The sequence below is a fragment of the Octopus bimaculoides genome, chromosome 9, assembly GCF_046866305.1.
Source record: "Octopus bimaculoides isolate indiv1 chromosome 9, ASM4686630v1, whole genome shotgun sequence".
In the NCBI taxonomy this organism is placed as follows: Eukaryota; Metazoa; Mollusca; class Cephalopoda; order Octopoda; family Octopodidae; genus Octopus; species Octopus bimaculoides.
In genome coordinates, this window is record NC_142936.1 from 300,929 (window position 1) to 327,137 (window position 26,209).

The 26,209-nt window shown below is 34.5% G+C and overlaps 1 protein-coding gene across 2 annotated transcripts in view; it reads right to left on the bottom strand.

Annotated features, from left to right (window-relative positions):
- Positions 1-26,209, bottom strand: part of LOC106880231 (polycystin-1-like protein 1) — a 247,369-nt gene that overhangs the window by 101,722 nt on the left and 119,438 nt on the right. For both annotated transcript variants that reach the window (XM_089356923.1, XM_089356922.1), the window contains exons 11-12: positions 19,042-19,127; positions 1,444-1,602 (exon numbers count right to left, since the gene is read on the bottom strand). In XM_089356923.1, coding sequence (XP_089213049.1) covers positions 1,444-1,602; positions 19,042-19,127 — 245 coding nt within the window. The remainder of the gene's footprint in view (positions 1-1,443; positions 1,603-19,041; positions 19,128-26,209) is intronic.

The following is a 26,209-nucleotide window of genomic DNA, read 5'->3' on the forward strand; positions in this document are numbered from 1 at the left end:
AGCAGCAGCACAACAACTCCAGCCCAAGATCAGCTAACTCCAAACAACAGACTTAAGTAGCACCTGTCAAAACAGCCACCTCTTTTCTTAACAGCAACACCAAAGAATATCACTTCTAGATATTTCAAACCATTACAAACCACACACACCCAGGGGAGAGACAGAAATACTAGTATTATACAGAAGTTACAGACAACGCAAAAAGAAAATTGCATAGTATACTCACAGGTACAAGAGAAAAAAAATACTAAAAATATATTAAGATTCACCATGGATTATAAACAGCTTTATCTGGCTGCCTAGTTCACAGGATCGAATGGGTTTGAGTAGCACATCATGTTCCAATATTTGCTTTGGATGTCCTTCTTAAAATCAACCACTTTACAGAGTGTATTGGATGTTTTCTTCTCCATGGCACCAACATTAATGGGGTTACTATGGAGCTCAAAAGACTAAGATCCTTTTGAATGAAGTGGGGCTAAAGAAGAGGTGGAAGTGGCTTTATGCTCGGAGATGAGAGGATTAAAATATGAAAAAAATGGACCGGAACTGAACAGGTTTCTAGCTTCAGAGTTTAGCTCAAGAAGACAATCCTGCAGTCAAACATAGCTTATAATTTCCATAAATAACATGACTCTCAGAACCCTTTAATCCATTCTAGCATAGCCAAGTGGATGTTAGTGTTAGGGGTGACAAGTCAAGAGTTGTCAACTGACTAAAAGAAAATATCTCAGTGGAGCATTCTGAACACTACAAATACTTACTGTAGGGGACTACGTATGAAATGTAGTGGAGTGAAGAACTTTGATTGTTAATCAAGGTTATCTCAGTAATTAGTAAACAAAAAGTTATAATTTAAAAACTACAAACAAGAGAGATAACTCCAATTAAAATCAACTGATCAAAATATAGACAATGGATCTGGTGTTTGAAACAAAACTTAAGAGAATTAAGAATTAGAACATTTAACCAAAGAGCTGTTGTTTATATCCAGATAAAAAATTTGGCCTGCTGATTTCAGATCCGTCCTCTTCAGGTAAGATAATCACAACAATTAGTTTCATATTTAACAAGCCTACTAAATAGAGTCTCCAACCATTTACAGCATGCTTGTCTCTGTTATTAAATAAATATCTGAAATGTTTTACAATAAAGTTTCTTCCTATAATGATATACATTTTAGTTTTCAGAGTGAACATTCTGTTCTTCTAAAAGAACAGCAGCAGCGTTCAAAAATGAATTGAATAAAAGGAGTTGAACTATTTAAGCAAAATAAAATGATTTGTAATCCTTAGGCTTAGATTGAATTCCAGAAGGTTGTGAATTTATGATTCTTTCAATTTGCTTTTTGAAAATGTTGTCTTTCAAAAAAATGAGACAGTGAAACAAAAAATGAAGATCATTCCAGACCTGAAAAAGAGGAGAAATTAAAAGAAAACTTACTTAAGCAGATTAACATGTACGGGACCATGAAGTGCAAGACCTTTTATAGGTTCATCAACATATATGGCCCCCTTCAGATAAAGGATTTCTGATGAAGAATTTACAGCAAGCTGTACAGAGACTTCAATTAATCCGTTTCTCTGAAATATATGTGTCCAGCTAGAAAGAGAAAAAAACAATATGAAATTACAAGTAGAATTTAAATGCACAACAGAAAAATATCATTTATATTTGTAATCATTAGCCTCTTTACTTCTGTTTATATCTGATTGATAAAGAACAGCAAGTAAATCTGAATGAAAATGTTGGTCTGACTGCTTTCCCCACCATGAACACCAACAAATAGCATAATTTCAGTCAGTCCCAGGTCATATAAGTGTACAGTTGATCAATGTCACAACTAAAATGCATTTACTTTCCAACTGATTCGCAAAACATAAAACCCACAACATACGCAAAAACAAATCATTAAAATATTTCACAAATTTCTTTCATATCTAAAATTGTGACATGAGAAATACAAATTCTCAGGAACATTCACTTGCTCAAGAAATAACTGTACAGGAGAAACAATCTATGCAATGGTTAGGCATCAACATTTCATAAACTGATACTTCAACTAATCTTTAAAATTAGGTGTGTGTGTGTGTGTGTGTGTGTGAGTGCATGCATGCATGTGTATATGTGCACTCAAAAATATAAGCTGTTTAATTCATTGCTGCAACATTTTGGTCATGAAACTGTCTGACTGCTCTATAAACATAAACTTGTAGTTTTATTTAAATCCATGTTATTCTCGCATGTATCCCAGTCTTAATACACTTTATGGAACAGATTCTTAAAGGATGGTTTGATTTGATTTGCATTAACAAAGAAAAGTGGATATTTGTGTATGTATGCACGCACACACACACACACAAACTCTTTTATAAAAGACAAATTGAAAAAATTAACATAAATGTTAAACAGTTAAATGAGAAGCTCAAAGAATATTGTAAAACTATGGATGTTGGGATTGTGATGTTGATGAAAATGTTAATAATATCACCAATGCTGAAAACTGTGTGGCTACAGCCTTATGCACCATCTTATTAATGCCCACTTGAATAGAAAATCCAGCTCTGGAGTGACAGTGCATAGAACTATTTAAATAAACCAAATTAGGCATGGGTTTGGGTGAAACAGGATGGAGATGGTATGTAACGAGTCTATTCACAGAAAAGGCCATTGACAGTAGGTTATAAGCAGATGCTTTTCCTTTCGTTAATCACCAGCAGAATATTACAATTAATAGCCATTTGATGATTATTCAGAAATTAAACCTATTTTCACTTTTAAATTCTTTTCACCCTGCATCAAAAACTATTTTTCTCCCATTTATCACCATCACCAAATGTCTGTTTTCGATGCTAGCATGGGTTGGATGGTTTGACAAGGAACTAGCAAGCTGCAGAGCTGCATCAAGCTCCAATGTCATCTTTGGCATGGTTTCTATGGCTAGACGCCTACCCTAATGCCAACCACCTCACAAGAGAGTACTATGGGCTTTTAGACATGCCACCAAATACTAGCAAGATTGCCATTTAGCTTACAAGACAGAAATGCAATCACTTCCTCACTCAAATATGGATACATTATAATATTTCCACACACAAAATATTTTGGTAAAGTAACATTAACATAATACAAAGAATTCTTTAAAATCAGTTTTCGAAACTTGTTTGAATAAATCAAAAGTAACAAACTTTGAATATCACCAAAAGATGTAAATATATTTTTATTTAATAAGTGAGTGTTCTTTAAGGTTTCCATGGAACAAAACATACATTATGTGAGGTACGCAACAACTCTAAAGAGGGTGATGATGATGATGATGAGGATGATGATGATGATGATGATGATGGAGAATATGTTGGTACAGAATACTTAAAACCGGAAAAGTGTAAAAACATAAACAAAATGTAAATGAAAAGATGGTGATAAGTGTAGAGCAGCAGATCTATGTGAAATAAAGTAAAAAAAAAGAGAGAGGGAAACATATCGACAGAATGTAGACTGAAATATAAAAATATCTTTATAAATGTGTGAGAAGAATCTGAATAGATTGAATAGGAAGAATATGGGCAGAGATGTGGCAAGAAGACAAAAAGGTGAGCTAGTATGGCAAAGGGGTGGAAGGGGCCAGAAGCTAGACTGGTAAATGGACAGGAAACAAAATAATCAGCAAAATTGGCAGCAGAATATAGATGTGCTATATTTAAAAAAACAGAAACTGCAAAATTATTCACTTGTTCTGCCTTAAGTTATATAAAATTTGGAGAATAATAATATTGATTTTTCTTCTGCTTTTTTTTTTTTTTTTCTGTAGGTACAAGGCCTTATTACACCTATAAGGGCAGGGAATGAAGTTTTGCAATGCCTTTCTAATAATGGTTAGCAAATAATTTTAACCACAACCAAAAATCAGAATCTAAAGATTAACTGTCAGGGGTCAACATTTTATTACACTTGCATTAACAATAATTCTTATTAAATTTGACACAAGGCCTGCAATTTTGAGAAGAGGAGGCAAGTCTGTGATATTAAACCCCCAATACTTGACTGGTACTCTATTTTATTGAACCTGAAAAGATGAAAGGCGAAGTTGACCCCAGTAGAATTTTGACACAGACGGCATAGAGCCAGAAGGAATGCTGCTAAGTCCAAAATACTAAAGAGTCTGGCAGATTCTTTCTTTTCTTTTTTTTCTTTTGTTTTAAAGAGGTCCCAAACAAAGTGAGAAGCCATTTATTATAAAGAATTATAACGAAAGAAGAAATCAAGAGAAAATGAATGAATTTACTTTAGACTTGAAAGATTTCATGTCATAAGAAGGAGAAAAACAATGAGATGGAAGAGAGTGCCAAAGTCTGGCAGTTTGAGGGGAAAAGCTACAATTGTAGAAAGATTTCATTATTTGTGGATGCACATTATTTGGATGAAGATGGTGTGAGTGAGGTGAGATGGCACAAAGTGATCTGGAACTAAGAGAGAAAGTTCACCAGAGTACTTCCAGGGACAAAATAATGATAGAAAAGACATGCTGCTTTAATTATGATAGTGATAATAATAATAATAATAATAATAATAATAATAATAATAATAATAATAATAATAATAATAATACAAAATCTCACAAAATGGAAGTGTTTTCTACATGGATAGCCAACCTGAAATTAGCAAATCACTTGACTCAAGATAAAGCTTCTAGTCTAAACATTAATTAGAAAAAGAAGTGGGTTTCACTGGAAGCAAAAAAAAAACTGAAGAGAACAAAGATGGCCAAGAGAATATATTTGTCTCTAACTACAAAAGTAAAATAGCTTTGGTTAAGAAAGAGGCATCTAGCATGAGAACAACTTTCTCAGTAGATAATGGAAGAGATTTCCCAGTAAGACACAGCAGATCTATATAACCTGCATCAACTTAAAGAAACAAAAACAATTTATAAAAAAGATAGCAAAGTGGTGAAGATGGAGATAGATGGGTTTATTAATGATAGCATCAGGACTATTTCATTTAAGGTATATTTACATAGATAAGTATGCCAGGTTATAACTTGCATCATATCAATATCATGGGTTTATAAAGATTATTTCTAAGTCAGCTACAGCATAGGGAAACTTCAAAGAAAAGATATCCTTAGCTGAGAAATAAGACTGAAAAATAATATCAATTTGGTAGAATAAAAAATAAACATTAGAAATGTGGAAAACAAAAGCCATTCATTACAAATTATCTGAAATCAGGAAGATTTTTTAAGCTCTTTCTATAGTTTTAAATAATTTCCATTTTGTCCTATTACAACTAAATTCTATTAAAAATTAAATTGAAATGGTTGTGTGTGTGTGTTCATAGGATCAATAAACTAAAATGACCTTTCCTTCAAATATAAAGTCAGACAATTGCCAACACAAAGTAAAACAAAATATACACTCTTTTATCTCTTCGATAAATATTATTTTTATATCTTTTATATTCATTATATTTTCTTTCTTTCATTACTATAATATTCTCATTGGTATATTAATACAATTTAATCAGTTTTTTTTCTTCCAGTCTAATTAATTACTATGTTTATTCCTGTGTATTCAATTGCCTAGTAAATTCTCAGTAAAAGAAAAAAAATCCAATAAAACAAAATGTATTTCAGATGTTATCTTGCTCCCAGACTCGGTTTGTCAGAGCAATTTTAAAAGCAAGACTTCATAATGAGAAAGCTTAATAACTTGCAGAAACAGTGATTTAACCATATTCAGAATCGTTATTTTTTAGTAATGAAAAGTCACCGTTACTAAGGGCATTTATTACTATTTATTATTATTTCTATCCATTTTTCACATGTTAATGATATTAAATGGAATGGATTTCATATAGTTGCAGGGATTGTTTACATAGCAAATATTCCTCTTTGTATTGTTAACAATTTATATATTCATCATCATCAGATTATATTCACAAATGAAAATAACAATGTCATGTTTAAAGTATTCACTTTGAACTTGAAAACAAAAAGAAAATAGATTAAGCAATAATTGTTGTTATTTATAGAATAATGATTGCTATTAACTTCATTCAATAAAGTTTATTCAACTAATATTGATTTCTAGCATTGGCAAACAACCACCAATTTGGAAAGGAAGGATATAGCTATTTCACTAAATCTCAGAACTTGTTTTATTAACCCCAGAAAGATGAGAATCAGGGTCAACCCCTAAAGATTTTAAACTAAGAATGTTAAAGTCTAGAATAAAACATTGGTTTTCTATCATTTCTACCCAACCAGCTTCATGGCTAAAATGAACGGGAATTAACTGGATTTCAAAAACCAAAGAAAAACTACTCTCTATAACTTCGTCTGTAAATCATATTTTGAATTGGATATTTTTCTAGTTGAAAGGCTTTCCTTACATTTTGAGGGTCAATGTCCTTCCATAGGGATAGTCACATGGAGATACACAATCAGAAGTGTCTGTGTGTGTGTGTGTAGGCACAGGTGTGGCTATATGGTAAGAAGATTACTTCCCAACCACATGGTACCAGGTTCAGTTCTGCTCCATAGTACCTTGGACAGGTGCCTTTTATTATAGTCCTGGGCCAACCAAATCTTTGAAAATAAACTTGGCAGATGGAAATTGAAAGAAGTCTGTTGTATGTATGTATGTATGTATGTATATATATAATGTGGTTTATATATATATATATATATATATATATATATATATATATATATATACACATATATATATATATATATATATATATATATATATATATATATATATATATATATATATATATATGTATGTGTATATATATTACAGACAATAAAATAAACTTTGAATGCACTACAGCTGTGGAAACAGCCAAGAAAGATTGGATGTTTACCCTTAGAAGACAGGAAAAAAAAGGTTGCTAGCAAGCTACTATAGGGAATCAAACCCTTTACCCGTCAGATACCAGGTGAATGCTCTGAACCATTAAGCTAAGTGGTTCCTGACAACGATTACTGTCAATTTTAATGCTAAATAATAGTTTTTCAAATGTGGGAACATTTTATAAACAAACTTTGGAAGTGCTGAACATGTTGGTATTTTGCAGACAACGAAATATTGAGAGAAAGACTTCTATTTTGGGTTATATTTCGAGCCTATCACTTAGACAATGAGCAATGGGGTCAGTGACACCAAAAGTGTCAGCACTACAGCCAGAAGTATTCCTTTCGTCAAGGAAGGAGAGAGGGACCAATGAAAATACCCAAAAGCAGCTCCAAGGAATTACTTGCCACAGCAGGGGGTACTAACTGATGGAAGTTGGTGAGGGAAACAAAGTTTCCAATACACATCATCAGACATTGTTGAGGTCAGATATTATTTTGGTTTCCAGGGCAACAAAGCAGCTGGTAGTGTATTTCTGCAAGGAAAGAATGGAGGAGGGCCAACAGAGGAAGAGAACCAAATAACAGGAGTTGATAGCAGGTTGTGGTATAAATCGTATAAAGCAGAGCCATTAAGTATAAAACTGTTGTGTTATAATGTGATGTAATGATTTTTGTAGGTTGTATGGAATGAGGTGACTTGTGAACTTAATGCCAGCATTGTTTGAACAATGTTGACATGATACTTTGCACAAGCAGCAGTAATGGAGAGAATACAATTTGAGTGTTTTGATGCAATTCCAGTAATCAAGGCCACAAAACAACTCTGTGTACAAAGTGTTCGACTGCTGACTGTGTGAAAGTGTAACTTCTTTACTCTGAAATGCAGAAACAGGAAACATCATTGTTCCAAAACTCAACTAAGTGCCAAAGAAATCATTGCATGTTTAAAATATGATGACTCCAAGAAGAAGAAGAAAAAGAAGGGGGGGGGAGGAGGAGGAGGAGGAGGAGGATTCAGAAATATGGTTAATGTATTTCTACTGAGAAGAAATGTGAAAATGCTTGAAGATCGTACATATCAGAATCATTATGGTAAAATATTTGAGATATTTTAGGTAAATTGATGGTTTTATTTTTTATCAGATGAAGCAATAACATTTCACAAGGTTCCACAACACCTTGACAATATCTAAAATACACACATACACACACACACAGAGTAATATAATGATTTCTAACACAAGCATGAGGCCTCAAAAATTTGGAGAAGTGGTATGATTGATTATATCAACCCCAATACTTAACTGCTACTTTATTGATTATGGAAGTTGTATCACAAGTTACTTGCTGACCCTGCTGGTGTGAATGCCATGTAAAAAGCAGTGGTGCTGGTACCACAGGAAAAGCATCCAGCACACTCTGTGATGTGGCTAGCGTTAGCCATAGAAACCGCCAAACACAGACAACAGAGCCAGGTGCAGTTCTCTGGTTTACCAGTTCTTGTAAAACAGTCCAACCCAAGACAGCATGGAAGACAGCTGTTAAAGGAGGAGGAGGAAGAGGAGGAGGGTGATGTTGAAAGGATGGAAAAGTTGATCTTAGCAGAAAATGAATCTAAGATACTGCAAAATATTTTGTGTAATGTCTCTATGATTCTGGCAACTCCCTCCAAACTATACAATCTGTCGCAGTTAACCATTTTCTTTGTTTGAATTATCTATTGTATAATTGTTGTGTATATTTTATCTGAAGTTGTCTGCAAGTATGAATTCCAGAATTAGCACAAAATTTTCAAAATAAATATAATAAGAAAGATAAAGATAATTAAATATTATATATTAGTAAAATATGTCATAGTTTATTAATTGACAATATACAAATTACACGTAATATAAACAAAAGCTATGCATAATCTAATTAATATAGATATATTAATTCACCCATAGGTTTGTATAACTTACAAAAACTGATGTGAACCTAATTTTATATACTATGTGAAACTATTTTTTTAAAAACTTTTTTCCCTAAAATCTTCATAACTCAAAAATACAAAAATTTTGTTTAATAACATTTTATATTGCCTTAGTGTTAAATGATTTTAGAGGAAGGTTTATAAAAAAAACCAAAAAAAACTGTAATTTTCAGTTGAAAGTAGTTTTAATATAGTTGAGTTAGTGTTCACATATTTAATGCAGGAAACCTAAAAATGTCCTAAACTGCAAAAAAAAACAGATGTTTCTTATACAAAAACAAACTTCGTTTCTATGGTCCCACATCAAAGGCTGGACTAAAACTAATTTCCCAGCCTGCCTTTCATGGAATTATAATTAGAATCTATCATTCCTTTATCCCAAACCTTTGGTCTCAATTTCGTTTAACTGCTTCCATTTTTTTTTTCTCTTTTTCATTACTTAAAGGAAAATGTTTGCAGATGGGACAATAACAGTTGTTTTAACATGAAATATGTTGCACCTACATCTCACAGGAATTTATATTGAAAGATTATATTGCAATTCTGGTTTTTAATTCAAACATGAGAGAGGAAAATGGTAAAGATGGTAAGAAAATTGCAGCTTTTACTGTTTACACTAAATCAACAAATAATTAAATACTAGCATCTAATCAACATAGATTAGACATAGATTAACACTTGATTAAGAAATGATTTTTATTGCACCACATTAAACAATCAAGCCTACATCTTTTATCTTTTATCTTTTACTTGTTTCAGTCATCAGACTATGGCCATGCTGGGGCAACACTGCTTTGAGGAATTTTTAGTTGAATGAACTGATCCCAGTACTTACTTTTTTTTTCAGCCTGGTACTTATTATATCAGTCACTTTTGCCGCGCTGCTAAGTTATGGGGATGTAAGCACACCAACACCAGTTGTCTAACAGGAGGTGGGGGTAGAGACAAACATAGACAAGACACACACATGTAGATATTATACATATACATATATATATACACACACACACAACAGGCTTCTTTCAGCTTCTGTGTACCAAATTCACTCCCAATGCTTTGGAAACAGATGCTCAAGGTGTCACACAGTGGGACTGAACCTGGAACTATGTGGTTGGGAAGCAAACTTCTTACCACACAGCTGCACCTATGCCTATAACAACATTTAATATGTTCTTCCTACAGAAGACGTCCTTGTAAGTTTCCCTAAATTCCATATCCAGTGAAATATTTTCATTTGACAAACTCGTATCTTTTAGCTACTCTTTACAAATTGGGGGGGGGGGGGGTCATCAGCTGATTTTACTTTCCTCTGAATGTTTAATAAGAGAGAATTGTCTCATAGCCACAAGGGTCACTTTAATTAATTAGATATTTTCATAGTTGTCTCCCTTGCCACTTTTGAGAGTCAACTTTCGTTAATGTTAATAATGAATGACATTAAAGTTAAAATTTTAATTAAGAAGCTATTTTTGGTTCCCTAATTTAATCTCCATTTAACCATCTCTTTATCTTGAGAAGTGCAAGTGTGTGTGTGTGACAGTTCAGCTCTGTCAAGCAGATGAAACATAATGTCACCCCCCCACTCATGGCAGCATAGACCTTTGCCCAAAGATTGCCCCAGGGGCCAGGCAAAGCAGAGGCCAGCAGGAGGGTCATGATGATCTTCTTCAATATCAAGGGCATCATCTCCATCCATGGTGGAATCTCCTGCCCAGACGGTCAACAAAGAATACTTTGTGGAGGTTTTGTGGGAGAACACCTGCCCCAGGCCACAATGCCATCCTGGTAACCAAACTACTTGATAGAGATGAGCATAAAAACCATCCCTTGCCCTCTCTACAGTTCAGCCCTTGCTCTCTGTGACTTTTGGCTGTTCTCCAAGCTGAAGGAGGCTGTGAGAAAGGTCCTGGATACCTTTACTTTGGAGGACTTCCATGAGGCTTTCACAAAGGGGCTGGGACACTACAACTAAAAGTGCATTGAAGTCAGAAGATCCAACTTTGAAGGTGATTAGAATTTTGTACTTCTCTGAAATTGATAAATGTCTCTTCTGAAAAAATCTCAAAACTTCTGGAATGCACATTACACCCCCACCCCACACACACACATACACGACATAGTGATTTGGGACAGAGAAGAGAAACTGTGTACAGTGGTGGAAATCAGCCGCCTGGTAGGCCTGGTAGATATGTAACACACTACCTCAATACCAATCTTGAGAAACTAGGCTTCTCAAAACCAGAAAGGAGAAAGCTGATTACAAGATTACAGATCCAAGCCATCACCGGAACCATAAAAGTCTATAAAACTTTCCAGACGTTTATCATTTAAGTATATATGAGCATGTCTAGATATGCAACTATATGCATGAGAAGTCATACATAAAACAAAACATACGAATACATAAAACAAAACATACATAAATATATACATACAAGACAGACAGACAGACACACACACACATATACACATCCAGAGAGAGAGTGAGTGAGAAAGAGAGATTTGAATTTACGACTGACAGGTGATGTAGCCATTTAGAATTTCACATTTCTGTATTTCAAAGTGAAAGACAATATTAAAAAATAACAATTGAGTTCTGGTGAGACACCAACATGTGAAACTGTGAGTAGTTATGGAGGTAAACATTACTTTGAGTAATATTTGTGGATATGTTTGTGTGTCAATATATAACTAGAAATATGTAAGTCTAAATATACATTGGTGGTTTGGAAAATTTAAATGCAAATGCTGCTGGCCACAATCTATAATCCGAAGGTTACCAAGTCCAAATGCAAACTAGATAGCAGCATTTTAATTATCAATGACTTAGAATGGTTTCTGTGAAATTCAAATCAAGTGAAGTTGATATTTGTCTGCAAAAGAAGTATGAATGTTTGCTAAAACTTTGGAAGTTTCATTCTGATGTAATATATTTATATTGAAGGCAAAGTAGAAAAAGGAAAAGCATGTATTTCAATTCTGCATTAGATTTCTCTACTGGAATTCAGTATCAACTTTGAACTAGCAGCAGAAAACATCCGATGTAACATCGACATTTCATTCCTTGTCTCCAGTAGTTTCAGGACAGAAGCAAGGAGGGGTGGGGGTTATAAAACTTCAAAGTCAAACTTCCAGAAAGATTAATTACCAAAGTGACAAAAATTACTTCAAGACATGTTTCCACACATTTAGTGCCAATCTGAACTATTTTGGTATAAAATATGAAAAAACAATTTGATTTTGTATATTTTTTTTTTTGTGTTGTGATTTTTTGGTATATTTTTCATGATTTCTGTTTTCTGAGGTAAAAGTAATACTGAGAAGAAGCTAGTTTTAGTGAGAAGAAAGGACTTTGGCACAGTTTTGAACTAGTTTCAAATCCAAATGTTGATAGAATAAGTAACATAAGCAACAATCTAATGCCGACTGGTTTGCAGAAAAATTAAGACCATAATAGAATTTTATTGATTTTGAGGGCAAAGAAAAAAGAGTGTTGTTACACCTGGTGTAGATTAGAGGTCAAAATTTACTTTTATATAAAATATTCTAATAGAAAGTAGAAATGGCACCTCTTGAGTGTGTTGGGAGAAAGACCGAAATGTAAATTGGATTTCATGAAAATAATGAAGTGTATAATTTAGAAACAGCAATATCTATGCTAAAAGTAGAGACAAAAGTTATGGTAAATAGACTTTTTACAAAATATATACACTTGATATAAGATAGAAGAGTATACAAAACATGTACTTATATGATTATCTACACACCTAGTATATCTGTGTATAAAGATATATACACACACGTGCGTGTGTGCATGTATATTATGTATATGTGTGTGTGTGTATATATATATATGTATGTATGTATGTATGTATATAGATAGATAGACTGACAGACAGATACATAGATACAGATATTATACACATATATATATATATGCATACACCTATCGTGTGCGTGCGTGCATGTGTGTTATGTACATACATGGATGCATTTGAGTGCACCTTTATTTAAGGACCAGGTGTAGATTTAAATGCACAAGTTTAGATATTTTGCTAGTTTAGAAATGTAAATGGTTACAAAATATAAATGAAAGAATAACGACCATTCGAGACGACCTGCTTGCATTTTGGTAAGAAAAAAATAGAATTAAGAACAAAGTAATAAACAAACCTAAATTGACCTCTCACTGCTTGCTGGAATAACAATACAGAATGTCAGGAATGTCTGCTGTCAGTTGTGTAGTTTGTGAATAATTACTGGAAAATGGGATCTCCCTGTACTGGAATTAAACTGGCAATAAGGTAGCCAGATTGAATGAGAGAGGGAGAGGGAGAGAGAGAGAGAGAGAGAGAGAGGGTCGAGTAAGGAGTGGGAAGAGAGAGAGAGAGAGAGAGAGAGAGAGCGTTAGATTGAACTAAAAGGAGTCTACAGGTCAGTGTGAAGTGGAACACACTTCCAAGAGTTGCTTGTGGTGCTCTGTGCAGTTGTAGAGATCTGCTCTTCCAATGACTGCCAACCTGACTTCATGGGGTGATAGCCCCCCCCCCTCCCTCACCGCCTCCCAGCCTTCAACTCCTCTGCTTTCTATCAAACACAGCTGCTGCTCTCTGCTGCTGGCAGTGATGGGACAGAAAGGAAGAAGATAGTAAAGAGAGAAGGTGGGGGGAGAAAGAAAGCCAGAGAGAGGGGGGGGAGAAAACTTGTGTGTGTGTGTGTGTGTGGGTGTGGGTGTTTGAAAGTCTTCAGAGAGGCAGGGGGAGGTATTAGCCTCTGTAAACTTCAATTCAGATGTGTATAAAAATAACACTGGTCTGTTACTAGCAATGCTTTGTTCAGTTTTATATACTTAATAACATCTATTGCCATATTAGATGAAATGTCCAGTTAAGTTGAAGCAGAAACAGCAGTAGCAGCCACACAGCAAGAGCTGATTGCTGTACAGGTAAACTACACAGCTACACAGGAGTTGACTAATTAAAACTTTTACAAATGCATCAACTTAATTTGTTATAATGCCGATATATATGTATATATATGTATATATGTATATATTTATACACACACACACATGTAAAATGAAGAAAAAAACGGTAGTGGTCAAAAGAAAATGGTATGGCTGTGGGTGTGCGAATGCGTGTAAGTAATTATGAATAAGACACAGTTACAAAGTGTAAAATTCGTTAGCACTATAAACATACAGACAGACATACAAACTCAAAAGTGTCTAAAAATATAACAGATACACATATTTAGGGACCAGTTCCTTACACATATACAAAGGAAAGGTTCTTCTCTGTGTGTGAGAAAAAATATATATACATTACCAAATATATATATATACACACACACACATATAAATATACCCATACATAAATATATATGACTATGTAGTTAACAAGTTTGTTTCCCAGCCCTGTGTAGTTATTACCACTACACAGGACATTGGCTAAGTGTATATATATATATTTATATATATATATATATATATATATATATATATATATATATATATTCTATTCTTTTACTTGTTTCAGCCTTTAGTCGAACAACGACCCCAGGTTTTATTCTTTGTAAGCCTAGTCCTTACTCTATCAGTCTCTATTGCCAAACTGCCAAGCTGCAGGGACATAAACACATCAACGTCAGTTGTCAAGCGATGCTTGGGGGGGATATATATATATATATATATATATATATATATATATATATATATATATATATATACACAACCCGGTCCGTGAGTTCAACTCACTACCTCATGGTTGTGAGCCTGACACACACTAACCACAGAGCCATGTGCCTTCAAGGTGCATGGCTCTGTGGTTAGAGCATTCTTCAGCAAGACACTTTATTTCACACTGCTCCACTTCGCCCATCTGTAGATGTGTTGCAACATTGCTGTATTGGCTCCTTTGCCTTTCCTTTGGATAACGTTGGTGGTGTGGAGAGGGGAGGTTGGTATGCATGGGCAACTGCTGGTGTTCCATAAACAATCTTCCCTGGGACTTGTGCCTCAGAAGGGAACTTTCTAGGTACAATCCCATGGTCAGTCATGACTGAAGGAGGTCTTTACCCCAAAGTCAAAACCACCATAATAAATCCACAGTGTACCGAACGCAAGGGAATGCAACCTTTGAAGCCAACCCTTAAAAACAGATTCAAGGGTTGGCTTCAAAGGTTGCATTCCCTTGTACTGGGTACACTGTGTATTTATTATGGTAGTTTTGACTTTAAGAGTCCCTAATAGCATGAGGCATTTATGTGTAGTAATGTCCTTAATAATAAATACATATATTTAAAGGGAATAATTATACATTTTTTTTCCCTTATGAGGTTTTTATTTTGGCTACTTGATAAATTCTTATAAAGATTTTATCCTGTTTTAAATTTTATATATTTATATATATTAATTGAAGTGTACAGTATTACAGCATTACAACTGATCTTAACAATCAGTTTCACACTAAGGGTTCAATGGAGTGTTAGGTAAAATCCAATTATGTAACCCTGCACTCCTCAGAGGTGGCAGTTATAGAATGAAATATGGCAGCTGCTCTCTACTGCTGGAGGTGAGCACTGAGCAAGGGTTTAGTTAAGAGTTATGTCCCTTGGTACCAAAGCACCATCTCCAGGGTTGTTGCAAGGCAGCAAGAGTTTTCTGGAAAAGAGTGTTATGGGAGATGTGTGCAGTGGTACTATATGTGCAGCAATTCTTTTTTGGTGTGGGGGGAAGAAGACACATATACATCTGCGTTTGTTAGTGTGTTTTCTATCTTTTATGCTTTAGTTAAAACATTTGGTTAAATTTTGAGGGCATTTATGCATGCATGGAGTGTGTGTAGGAGTACAATACATGTGGGGGCTTATATTGGGGGTGGGGAAGTCTTTATTGAGTGGATGTTTACCATGTTAGGGTGCGTGTGTTTGTGAGTATGTTTGTGTATGTTCTGGTCAAACCATTTGCTGGATCCACAGGTATTGGTGGAGGGAGGGCCAAAGCTAGAGGACTGGTGGTTATAGTCACGATGGGGCATGCAGGTATGATAGGATGTATTTCTTTTCATGTGGGCAAGGATTAAAAATTTCCCTTCTGCTGTTCAGGTAGATGCTTGGGTGCTGAGAGCTCTTCAATATTGCTCCTTTCTCACCCAAGCATAATCTGCACTTCCTGCTGCTATTGAAGTACTCTGTATGTGTGTGTGTACTCTCTTTCAGTGTGGAACAGAAAAAAACAAGAAATGAGTTTTAAAAACTTCAAATTTTTCCAACAAGAGATCTTCCCATTATTTTTAATATTTCAGCATTTAATACATGTACATGGATGTATATATGTGTGTATATTCATCTGAATATGACTGTGCATATATGACACCATCTCTCTTTCTCTCTCTCTCTCTCTCTCTCTCTCTCTCTCTCTATATATATATATATATATATATATATATATATATATATATATGTATGTATGTATGTATGTATGTATGTATGTATGTATGTATGTATGTATGTATGTATTTGGTTAATGGTGGAGTAATGGAGGACAGTACTGACAGGGTATAATGAGAAACAGACAAGAGAAAGGGAAGTGGATAGACATGGAATTATTGTAAGTGGTGGTGATAGATGTCAGTAAAGAGTGACTTATTGCAGAGTGAGTGATGACTGGCAATACAGGAGGGTGATGGGGAAGTGTATATATATTTGGTTAAACAAATACATAACAAACACTGTGAAAGTGACCATGCTTTACCAGTAAGCTACCTGGTATAAACCATTCGTTTTATTATCTAATATCTAATAATAATATATATTTACATATGTGTGTGTGTGTGTGTGTGTGTGTGTGTGTGTGTGTGTGTGTGTGTGTGTGTGTGTGTGTGTGTGTGTGTGTGTGTGTGCACACGTGCACGTGAACAGGCATGTACATATGCAGATTCTTCCCCTTACACAATAAAACATTTACACTGTTTATAAAACTAAGAACACTTAATTCTGTATTTATGGCCTGATAACCGAACTTAGTTTATATACAGGACAGTAGACAATACAGGCTGTGTCCTTCAAAGTTAGATTAGACAGTGAAAATGTGTGTTTGCATACAAGAAGATGTGTTGATGTGTGTGTTAAAAAGCACAAAGCAAGTGTTTGTAGACAATAGGTAATTGCCTGAGTTTGGAGACGTTTCAGGGAGGGGGGGTATTTCTTGAAGGAAATTATATGGTCATGTGACAGGCAGATGTCAACTGTTTCTTGAACCCCTTCTCAGTACTGGACAAGTTGCAATGTTCCCCTAAGTCATTTTGGAGTTATTAGTGCTAACTGGGCCATAGGTATAAATCTAAGAACACTTCAGTTTGGAAACCAGCTTGTATCTTCATTAGACAATATACTGAGATGACAAGAGTTTATCAGTATTAAATGGTTTAGAAACTGACCTAAAACAATCTTATCTTAATATTAAAAACACATAAGTGTTAGTCTAAGAAGCTAATTGCTAGACATTGAGAAAGTAACTATTAAGTACAGCAAAGTTTGATGTAATATTAAACTGTTTAGATTTGTTTGAGACTTTCCAATATCTATATTATAAAATCCAGTTGAACCAACATAACAAACTTAGAAATGGTCTAAAATGATGACATCTGGTTTTAAAAGATGGTTTAGTTGATGGTCTATTGCTGATGGTTATCTATGTGAACATTTACTGAATTAGACAGTCTAACTGTTGACCTGGAGTTACCTTGGTAAAAAGAATTCTGTGGCATGAACTTAGATATTTTGGTATGTAAACTAACATTTATTCCTCTCCGTATCTCACCTCCTCTCTTCCACTCTACTTGTGTAATGAAGGATGACATTAGATTTGCCTCTACTGACATCCACCACCATTTGTCTCATGCAAAACCTTTCTCTTTCCCATTTTATAATAAGGATTTGCATGGAGTCTGTTCATATTAATATACTTCCTCCATCAACCTCCTGTATTGCCAGTCATCACTCATTCTACCATAAGTCACTCTTTATTGGCATCCATTATCACATCTCTTACAATAATCCATTGCCATGCCTATCCACTCCCCCCTCTCTCTCTCATTATACCCTACCATTACCCCACCATTTCCATTTTACCTTCTTCTTCTTCTTACAACCTCTTACCAAAATCATCCTCTTTCTCCTGCCATTACACCTCTAGCTTCTTTTTCTTTTTTCATTTGACTTCATTTCCTGCTTTCATCCTCTTCTCTGTTTAACTTTCGATTATACCTCAAAACAGAATGACCATAGAGGAGTGAGGACTATTTAGTTTTGCAGGGTACACGATAACCTCACTGATGCTGGTCCTACAATGAAAGGGACCCAGTACACTTTGCAAACAAGCAGAGAAAGTGCTCCATGTTATGATGGCACTTGATAAAGGCATCATCTTAAAATGGTACATAAAAATCTGGAGACTGTAAAGCTCTGTTTACCATACCACACATTCAATATTCAAACATGTATCTTTTATTGGTTTCATCATCTGCATAGCTGGTGAGAGGTACTGTATGGCTGAGGGCATGTTTAAGAGCGCCACTACAAACAGAACTGGTCCCAGTACAGTCCCTTGAGGGACTCACTGAGAATAGATGTCTCCCCAAAGAGAGCACCACTGGCTGCAACTGGCTTTTAAAAAGTCATGCAGTCACTCTCCCTATTCTCCAGTGCTACCAGTGATACCATTTGTGGCCAATCATCTCACGATCAACTTTGTCAAAGGCCTTGAGATTCATTTTATGGTTGTAACGAAACAAAATGAAAACATGTTCTACTAAATAGAATAGAAAAAAGTAAATGAAATAAGAAGAATAAGGAAAGCGAAATTAAATTAATTAAGAAATGGATTTTGTTTTCTTTCAAAATGATAAGATTTGAGAAATCATGGAGGCCTAAAAATCTGGTTAAATAAGTTGATTCATCAACTTCTAAGAAGAAATGTTCATTTTTCCTCCCAGATTGAGATTAAATGCAAACATTCATATTTCTTGGCTGTGGCTTGAGTGGACATCATTAATTAGGATGGGTGGGCAACCATAAAATCACTTCACCCTAAATTACTTGAAAAAGTTTCAAGTTTTTAGACATTTAACTCTACATCTGGATTCAAATTACTTGTAAAATCACAAATGGTTGAAACGACAACATTTAAGGCTTTTTAAAGTCTCACCTGAAAGGAACGTTTTGCTTGACTGTTTCAGTAATACCATCACTGTACTTTATCACAGCATCTTCAGAACCTGTACGTTTCAGCCCCTGAAAGAATTAAGAACATCCAGTGGATTTTAAAAAATTTTGATTTCTAATATAGGCACAGGAGACAAGAAGAGATGAAGAAAAAGTGAAAGAGAGTAAAAAAAGAAAAGAGAGATCTTAGAGAATCTTGTTCAACTTTTACAAACTTTGGAAAAAACAAAGATATCGTAGAAGAGAAACATGATCAACTTGAAGACTAATAATTGAAACAGAGTTTTTTTTTTTTATTTTTGTTTTTTCTTTGTGTGAACCTCTGACAATTTCTGGTTCCAAGAGAAGAGAGACGACTACTTTACCATACACTGACAGCAGGCTCTTCAACCAAAAGATTCCAGACTGAAAACATGTGAGTCTTGTATTGCCAATGCAATTTCAGAATTTGAAGACTTTGATTTCTCTAGCAGGAAAGATACCAAAGTCTTGTATCAGGCAGCACCATAAAAAAAAGAATACTTAGCAGCAGCAATCATGGTCAAGGATCAGATCTTACAAACCATTAGCAGTCTCATACCTTGGCAGCACTTTCTCAACAACTGTCATCATTAACAATGACATCAACAACAGATCTGCCAACACCAGTATTGCCTTCGGTGGACTTTGCCAATATCTGAGCATGGAAGTTATTTGAAACTTCAAACAAAATTCAAAGTCTATAAAATCATTGTTCTACCACAGCTTTGCTGCTGCTTTGCTGCTGCTTTGCCAATGAGACAGAGAGGCTATTTACAAGAAGTATCGTGAGATTCCAACTGCCAGCACCAAATGCTGCATTGGCAGGACAAGATCACAGACAGTGAGGTCCTTAATTACATACTGTTGCCCAACATCTACACTCTATTTAGTGGAGCCCAGCGGCAGTGATACAGTTTCATTGTGGCAACAGTTGACATGGCATTTGCAAATCCTCTTTGCCCCATTGAGTTGGTAGGGGAGAAAGTTTAGAAGCTGAACAGTGGAAATGCGTTGAGTATATTCGTAAACCCTCCCCAAAATTACTTCAGCATTAAACCAATCATGGGACAGCTTTCTTGTTGACATATCTCCCTAGCATAGCTTCATAAGAAGTCTGATTAGGCAAGTAGTCAAGGAGCTGAGCAGAAGAAAGAGGTGAGAAAGTCCAAAGCAGCTGACACATCCTTCTTTTAAGAATTATATTTTGCATGTATGTGTGTGTGTGTGTGTGTGTGTGTGTGTGTCACGACTCTTTACTCATAAGCAAGCAACACAGTGAAACACATAAACACAACTCAACTACACATAAGCACTCAACATGTAAAGCAACACCAACACTCACAGAGAGAGAGAAAGAGAGAGAGAGAGAGAGAGGAAGGGAGAGAGAGAGAGAGAGATTTATATAAAGTCAACGAGTGTAGAAAATGATGGACTAATTTAAGTGTAAACAGTCAAGTAATTTAAAGTCGCTGATTCAATCTGTGAAGAAATCATGAATTATTTCTTTGTTTGCAATGTATTTCTTGAATAACGAATTCTATATATTTAGTAAAATAAGTATATTATAGTAAGAAATAGCTTATGGGAATGAAAAGCAAATTTCTTTGTAACCAACGGAGTGCCAGTTATATAAACTTTTGACTTTTTTGTAATAATATTTTTCATATTTACCTACAAAAATTACAAGGCAAACTTACTTTTCCCATTCAGTAGTATTTGCTTAGGAACCAGTAAAGCATTTTTACTTGTATCATTTCTAATGAATTATCCTAACCTCAAAAATTACCCAAATTATTATTGCTAGAACAATCCTACCTTCATTTGGTTAAAATTAACAGTGCTATTGCTATATTATTGGAATAATTTACTTTATTTTACTTCAATCAAACTTACACGCATTTTATCCCAACCTTGTGTCCAGTTGACAGACATAAGCAGACCGTTTCCAAGACTAGGTATTACAGTGAACATTCCAAGACACTGATCTAAATTGAGTTAAATTCTTTGTTTCCTTTTTCTTAGATATAACCACAATCCTCTTACTTTCAATAAGAAAAAAAAGATTAATAATTCATATGTTTGACATTAAGAAGAAAATGAAGGCTGCCAAATGATAGAAACATACACACTACAAAGAATTCTCCTGCACAGGCGGTTCACTCACAACAACAAACTATTTCTTTGCCATTTGGAAAAATATTAGAAAAAAAACTTAAAAGCAAAAAATATTAAATGACAAAGAACAGGTTGTGACAAGCAATAATATCTTTTTTTCTTTTTTCGTTTTTGCATATAAATATAAAGAATAAAATAATAAATGAGCAACAGCAATGATGGGTGTGAAATTAAAGTATTAGACTATTGATTACTCAATCAACATTGACAGTATCTTGTATTTTGAGCAAAGGATATAACTCAGTTTGCATCAAGCTACTTGGCTGACGAACAGGTTTAATCTATATCATTTGATTGGCAACAGTAAGAAGACCATTCTAGTATGAAATGATTGGGCAAATAATGTTCAAACTTCCAAGTTCTATTCAATCCATCCATGCCAGTTTGGAAAATTAGTCGTCAATGAATAAAATATAAAGACAAACGGATCATCAGAAGAGAGGATTAGAGTAATCTTCAATCCCACATTGTTACATACAGGAATGAAGGTAGCTACAAATATTGGATCAATATTGCAAACAAAAATGTAGAAGTGAAAAGGAATATTGAACAGAAGAAATATAGTAAGAGACCAAAATAAGACAAAGTGGAGGAACAGAGAGAGAGAGAGAGACAGAGAGAGAGAGACAGAGAGAGAAAGAAAATAAGAGAGAGTGAATTAAAAGAGAAGAGAAATAAGTGATATGAAATTAACATTGAGTAAAGGTATAAATCTGTTTTCTTCCAACAAACAATTCCAAAACTTTTTAACGTTTCCTTTGTCCAGTCAACAAATGAAATAACCCAAACAATTTGACAGGTCTTCAGATAATTTTTCTCTTATTTTCTTTTGTCTTTGAAATTTCTTTTCACTTTTGTTTATTCATAATTTGTCTCCCCCCCCCCCCATTCTCTCTACATTTTGCTTTCTTATTTTCTTTTATCAATTATATTCTCCTTATCTCTCATTTAGTGTTAATGACGGTTTTAATATTGCAGTTCAATTTAAGCAAAGAGTTAACAGAAACGGCAGACTGGTGTGTGCTAGATGCCTTATAGCATCTCTTCTCCATTCTGGGTCAACTTCCCTCTTAATCTCTCCAGGTTAATCAAATAAAACAAGCAAGCTACAGGAAATATACTACAACATAAAGAGAATCAATTCAATAGACTAGACTCCCTCCATTGTACCTAGTTAAAAGAATCAATATTGCAGCTAAACTTACTCTCCTTGATTGCACCAAGTGAAGATGGTGAAAAATAATGATAGGAAAGAAAAAAAATGATAAAAGAAAAAATGATAAAAGAAAAAAAATACTGAATTGTATTAGGAGTAGGTCAATTCTCTGAGGATTTATTTATAGATTTTCACAAATTAATGGTGCAACCAAAAAAAGATGAAAGGCTTATTGGACCAGTTCTGAAGCCAATTCATAACAATTTTTATAAATGGACAAAGTGTTGATACTGGTAGTTAAGGGAGAAATGAGAATGAGTCTATCATCTGCCTGTTAACAGACCAAAAAGAAGGCATTTTTCAACTGAGGCTTGGATGGGTGCAGGATGAACAAAAAACATATTTTTTTTAATAATTCATTTTAAACACAAAAAATAAAAATATATTTCATTCAAGCAAATAATAATAATAATAATAATAATAATAATAATAATAATAATAATGATAATGATGATGATGATGATGATGATGATGATGATGATGATGATGATGATGATGATGATGATGATGATGATGATGATGATGATGATGATGATGTTGTTGATGATGATGATGATGATGATGATGATGATGATGATGATGATGATGATGATGATGATGATGATGATGATGATGATGATGATGATGATGATGATAATAATAATGCAATACTTGGGCACTGGCTCTCATGGCTTCTGATCTTAACTGATTGGAAGTGTTATCATGTACATTGTTTTGTCTTGGTATAAAAGATGGACTACAGCAAATATTCTGCTCAATACCACAGATCTCTTTGTCAGTTGTTTGACCTTAACCAGTTGAACATGTCCCTTAGTGGCTGACGATATATGCATCTCTGATCATGAGCAGAAGTAGTAGGGGAGCATCATAACCATGTGTTGAGAGGAATTCTTTGGGGTTTGGATAATTCACCTTTGGAAACATGAGTGTTTCGTTAACATCCTTAAACAACCCTTATTCAGGGACCTTTTGAGTGGGATGGGCTATTCGACCTGAAGAAAATTCTAACTGGGCCCCCACCTGCAAGGTCATGCATTATCTTGATGAGATTACCATGTCACGCATATATGTGATAAATGCGTCTGGTGTACCCTTATCAGATGGGTAGTCATGATGGCCGACTTTAGGAGCTTTGTGTCACAACACAAAGTAAAATAGAATGCAAGTCAAAGAGATAATAATCTTCATATAAATAAAAGATAAATAGCCTGCAATTTTGATTTTAATCTGGACACCTCAGCTATATCACAGCCTATCGTTTACAGAGTTCCAGCTGTGCTCTAACTCACCATTGATTTCCAGTTTCTGTTTATCTGAAGAAATAACCAAAGATTGAGATCTTCGCTTTTTCTTTTGCTTTTCAGGGCTAAATTTTCACAAATTCTCCATTGTACATATCTTCATCAACACCTTGACTAAAAATGCAAAAACTGCAACACAATCATAATGCCAGTACCTTTCATCAGTGGCAATGGTAAATACAAGAAGAGACTTTATTTTCTGTTACAAGTCAAAGATATTTATATGCTTTGCAATGGTTTATGTGAAAATCAAAATTTCTGAAGCCTCAGTTGTGCACTTTTTACCAAAGTGCCTTCTGAGAAGGCTTTGCTGAAATAGTTATTTCTCATTTGCAGCTATGTAACTTGCTTTGACTGCAGCATCTCAATGTTTATGCAGGCTTTCAGAAACTGACTGCCGACTCTATAAGTGCATGGTTTAACAATGTTTTCTTGATGAGAGTCATAGTGGTGTTGTACATTATTCTCTTTAGCAATAGAAATATTTTGTTTATGAGTCAATGACTATTGAAAAGGTTGCAAGACGCAACGAAAATTTTAGAAAAATAAATAAGGAAATGAGTGGAAACTTTACTGACGAGTGTGTTAGATAATAAGTCACTAAAAGAGAATGACTCTCCCCAGACACAACAAAATATGCTTCAAAACACAAGCTCACATAAAGAATCTGGCAAACTAAATCCAAAAACGAAATATATATATTATTGTGAAGACCTGTTGAGGTAAGTGAAATCGAAATCAAAATCAAATTTGATGACAGCATAGCTGGCATCCGTGCTAGTGGAGCACTAAGAGCACCATCCGTGCATGATCGTCGCCAGGGTCACTGACTGGCTCCCGTGCCGGCGGCACATAAAAAGCACCATTCGAGCATGATCATTACCAGCGTCGCGTTACTGGCACTTGTGCCGGTGGTACGTGGCATAACAACATTCGAGCAAGGGTGTTGCCAGTGCCGCTGGACTGGCTACTGTGCAAGTGACATGTAAAAACGCTATTTGAGCATGGCCGTTGCCAGTATCGCCTGACTGGCCCTCATGCTGGTGGCACATAAAAGCACCCACTACACTCTCGGAGTGGTTGGCATTAGGAAGAGCATCCAGCTGTAGAAACTCTGCCCGATCAGATTGGAGCCAGGTGCAGCCATCTGGCTCACCAGTCCCCAGTCAAACCATCCAACCCATGCCAGCATGGAAAGCGGATGTTAAACGATGATGATGATGATGATGATGTAAAAAGGAAGCATGATAAATAGGACTACAATTTATCAATAATAAACAACTTACTTTTTTTTTTAATAATTTTCCAATAATAAAATTTCTTAATTTAAAAAAGAAAAAAAAAATGAAATCCTCGTAAATTATGATTTATTAACCTTCATAGTTTTCTAATTCCAAATGAGTTCTAATTACATAAAAACACTTATAAAAGCTCAGGTAAGCCTCAGTTATTTCCTAGGGAAAACACTCTTAAAACAGATTATGTTCTTGTATTTGGCATAGAGGAGTTACATGGTATACTCTTTATCAAGCATGTATATATTTATATGCACATCATCACCACTACTACTACGACCATCACCAAAATAACCGTCACTCTTAGTATTTATTCTTCAATGCTTTCAGTTTTTCCTGATTTATTTTGACTTATTTTTTTGTTTCCTATTTTAAATGAAAAATACTTTCAGATATTAATAATTGAGAAAAAGCTGGTTCTATTGTTGCTGTTGGTTTATTAGTGTTGCTTTCTCTAATTTTTACCTTATTTATTTATTGATGCACTCTTTGGTAATTCAATAATGGAAACAGCAACAGATATCTGTCCAACATCAGAGCATGCCTGACCAGAATATCAAGTGGAAGAAGGTTATGTTATTTTGCAGGAAAATAAAGAAAGAAAAAAACAATAAAATAATAGTCTCAAAGTTAAGATCACTATTCTGAGCAGTCAAAATTTACTTTTATTTGCACACACATGCAGACAGAATTATACGTACATAGAGGTATGTATATGCATATGAACACACAGACACATACACACACAAATAATTTGTATTTCTCTGGCCAAAAATAAATGGTATTTAGTGCATGTCTCCACACTTTTAACTTTTAAATAGAACAGTAAAAATATATAAGATTTTTCTAATGTGCAATAAGTACTGCCAAAATTCCAATGCTAGAATCTTCTTTTATTATTAATTACAAACTCCTTTACTGAAGTAATTTAAAGATTTAAAAAAATAATAAAACTCTTCCTATACACCCTTATACATGCACAGCTCACAGTTGTTACCAACCTGGAAACATCCAGAACAACAAAACAGATGTTAACATTATGATAATGAGGTAAAATTTCATTGAGTAAACGAGAATTAAGATTCTAAGTTCAATTAAAATAATCACTGCAAAGAAGCTGTACTAATGAAAAAGATTTGTGAA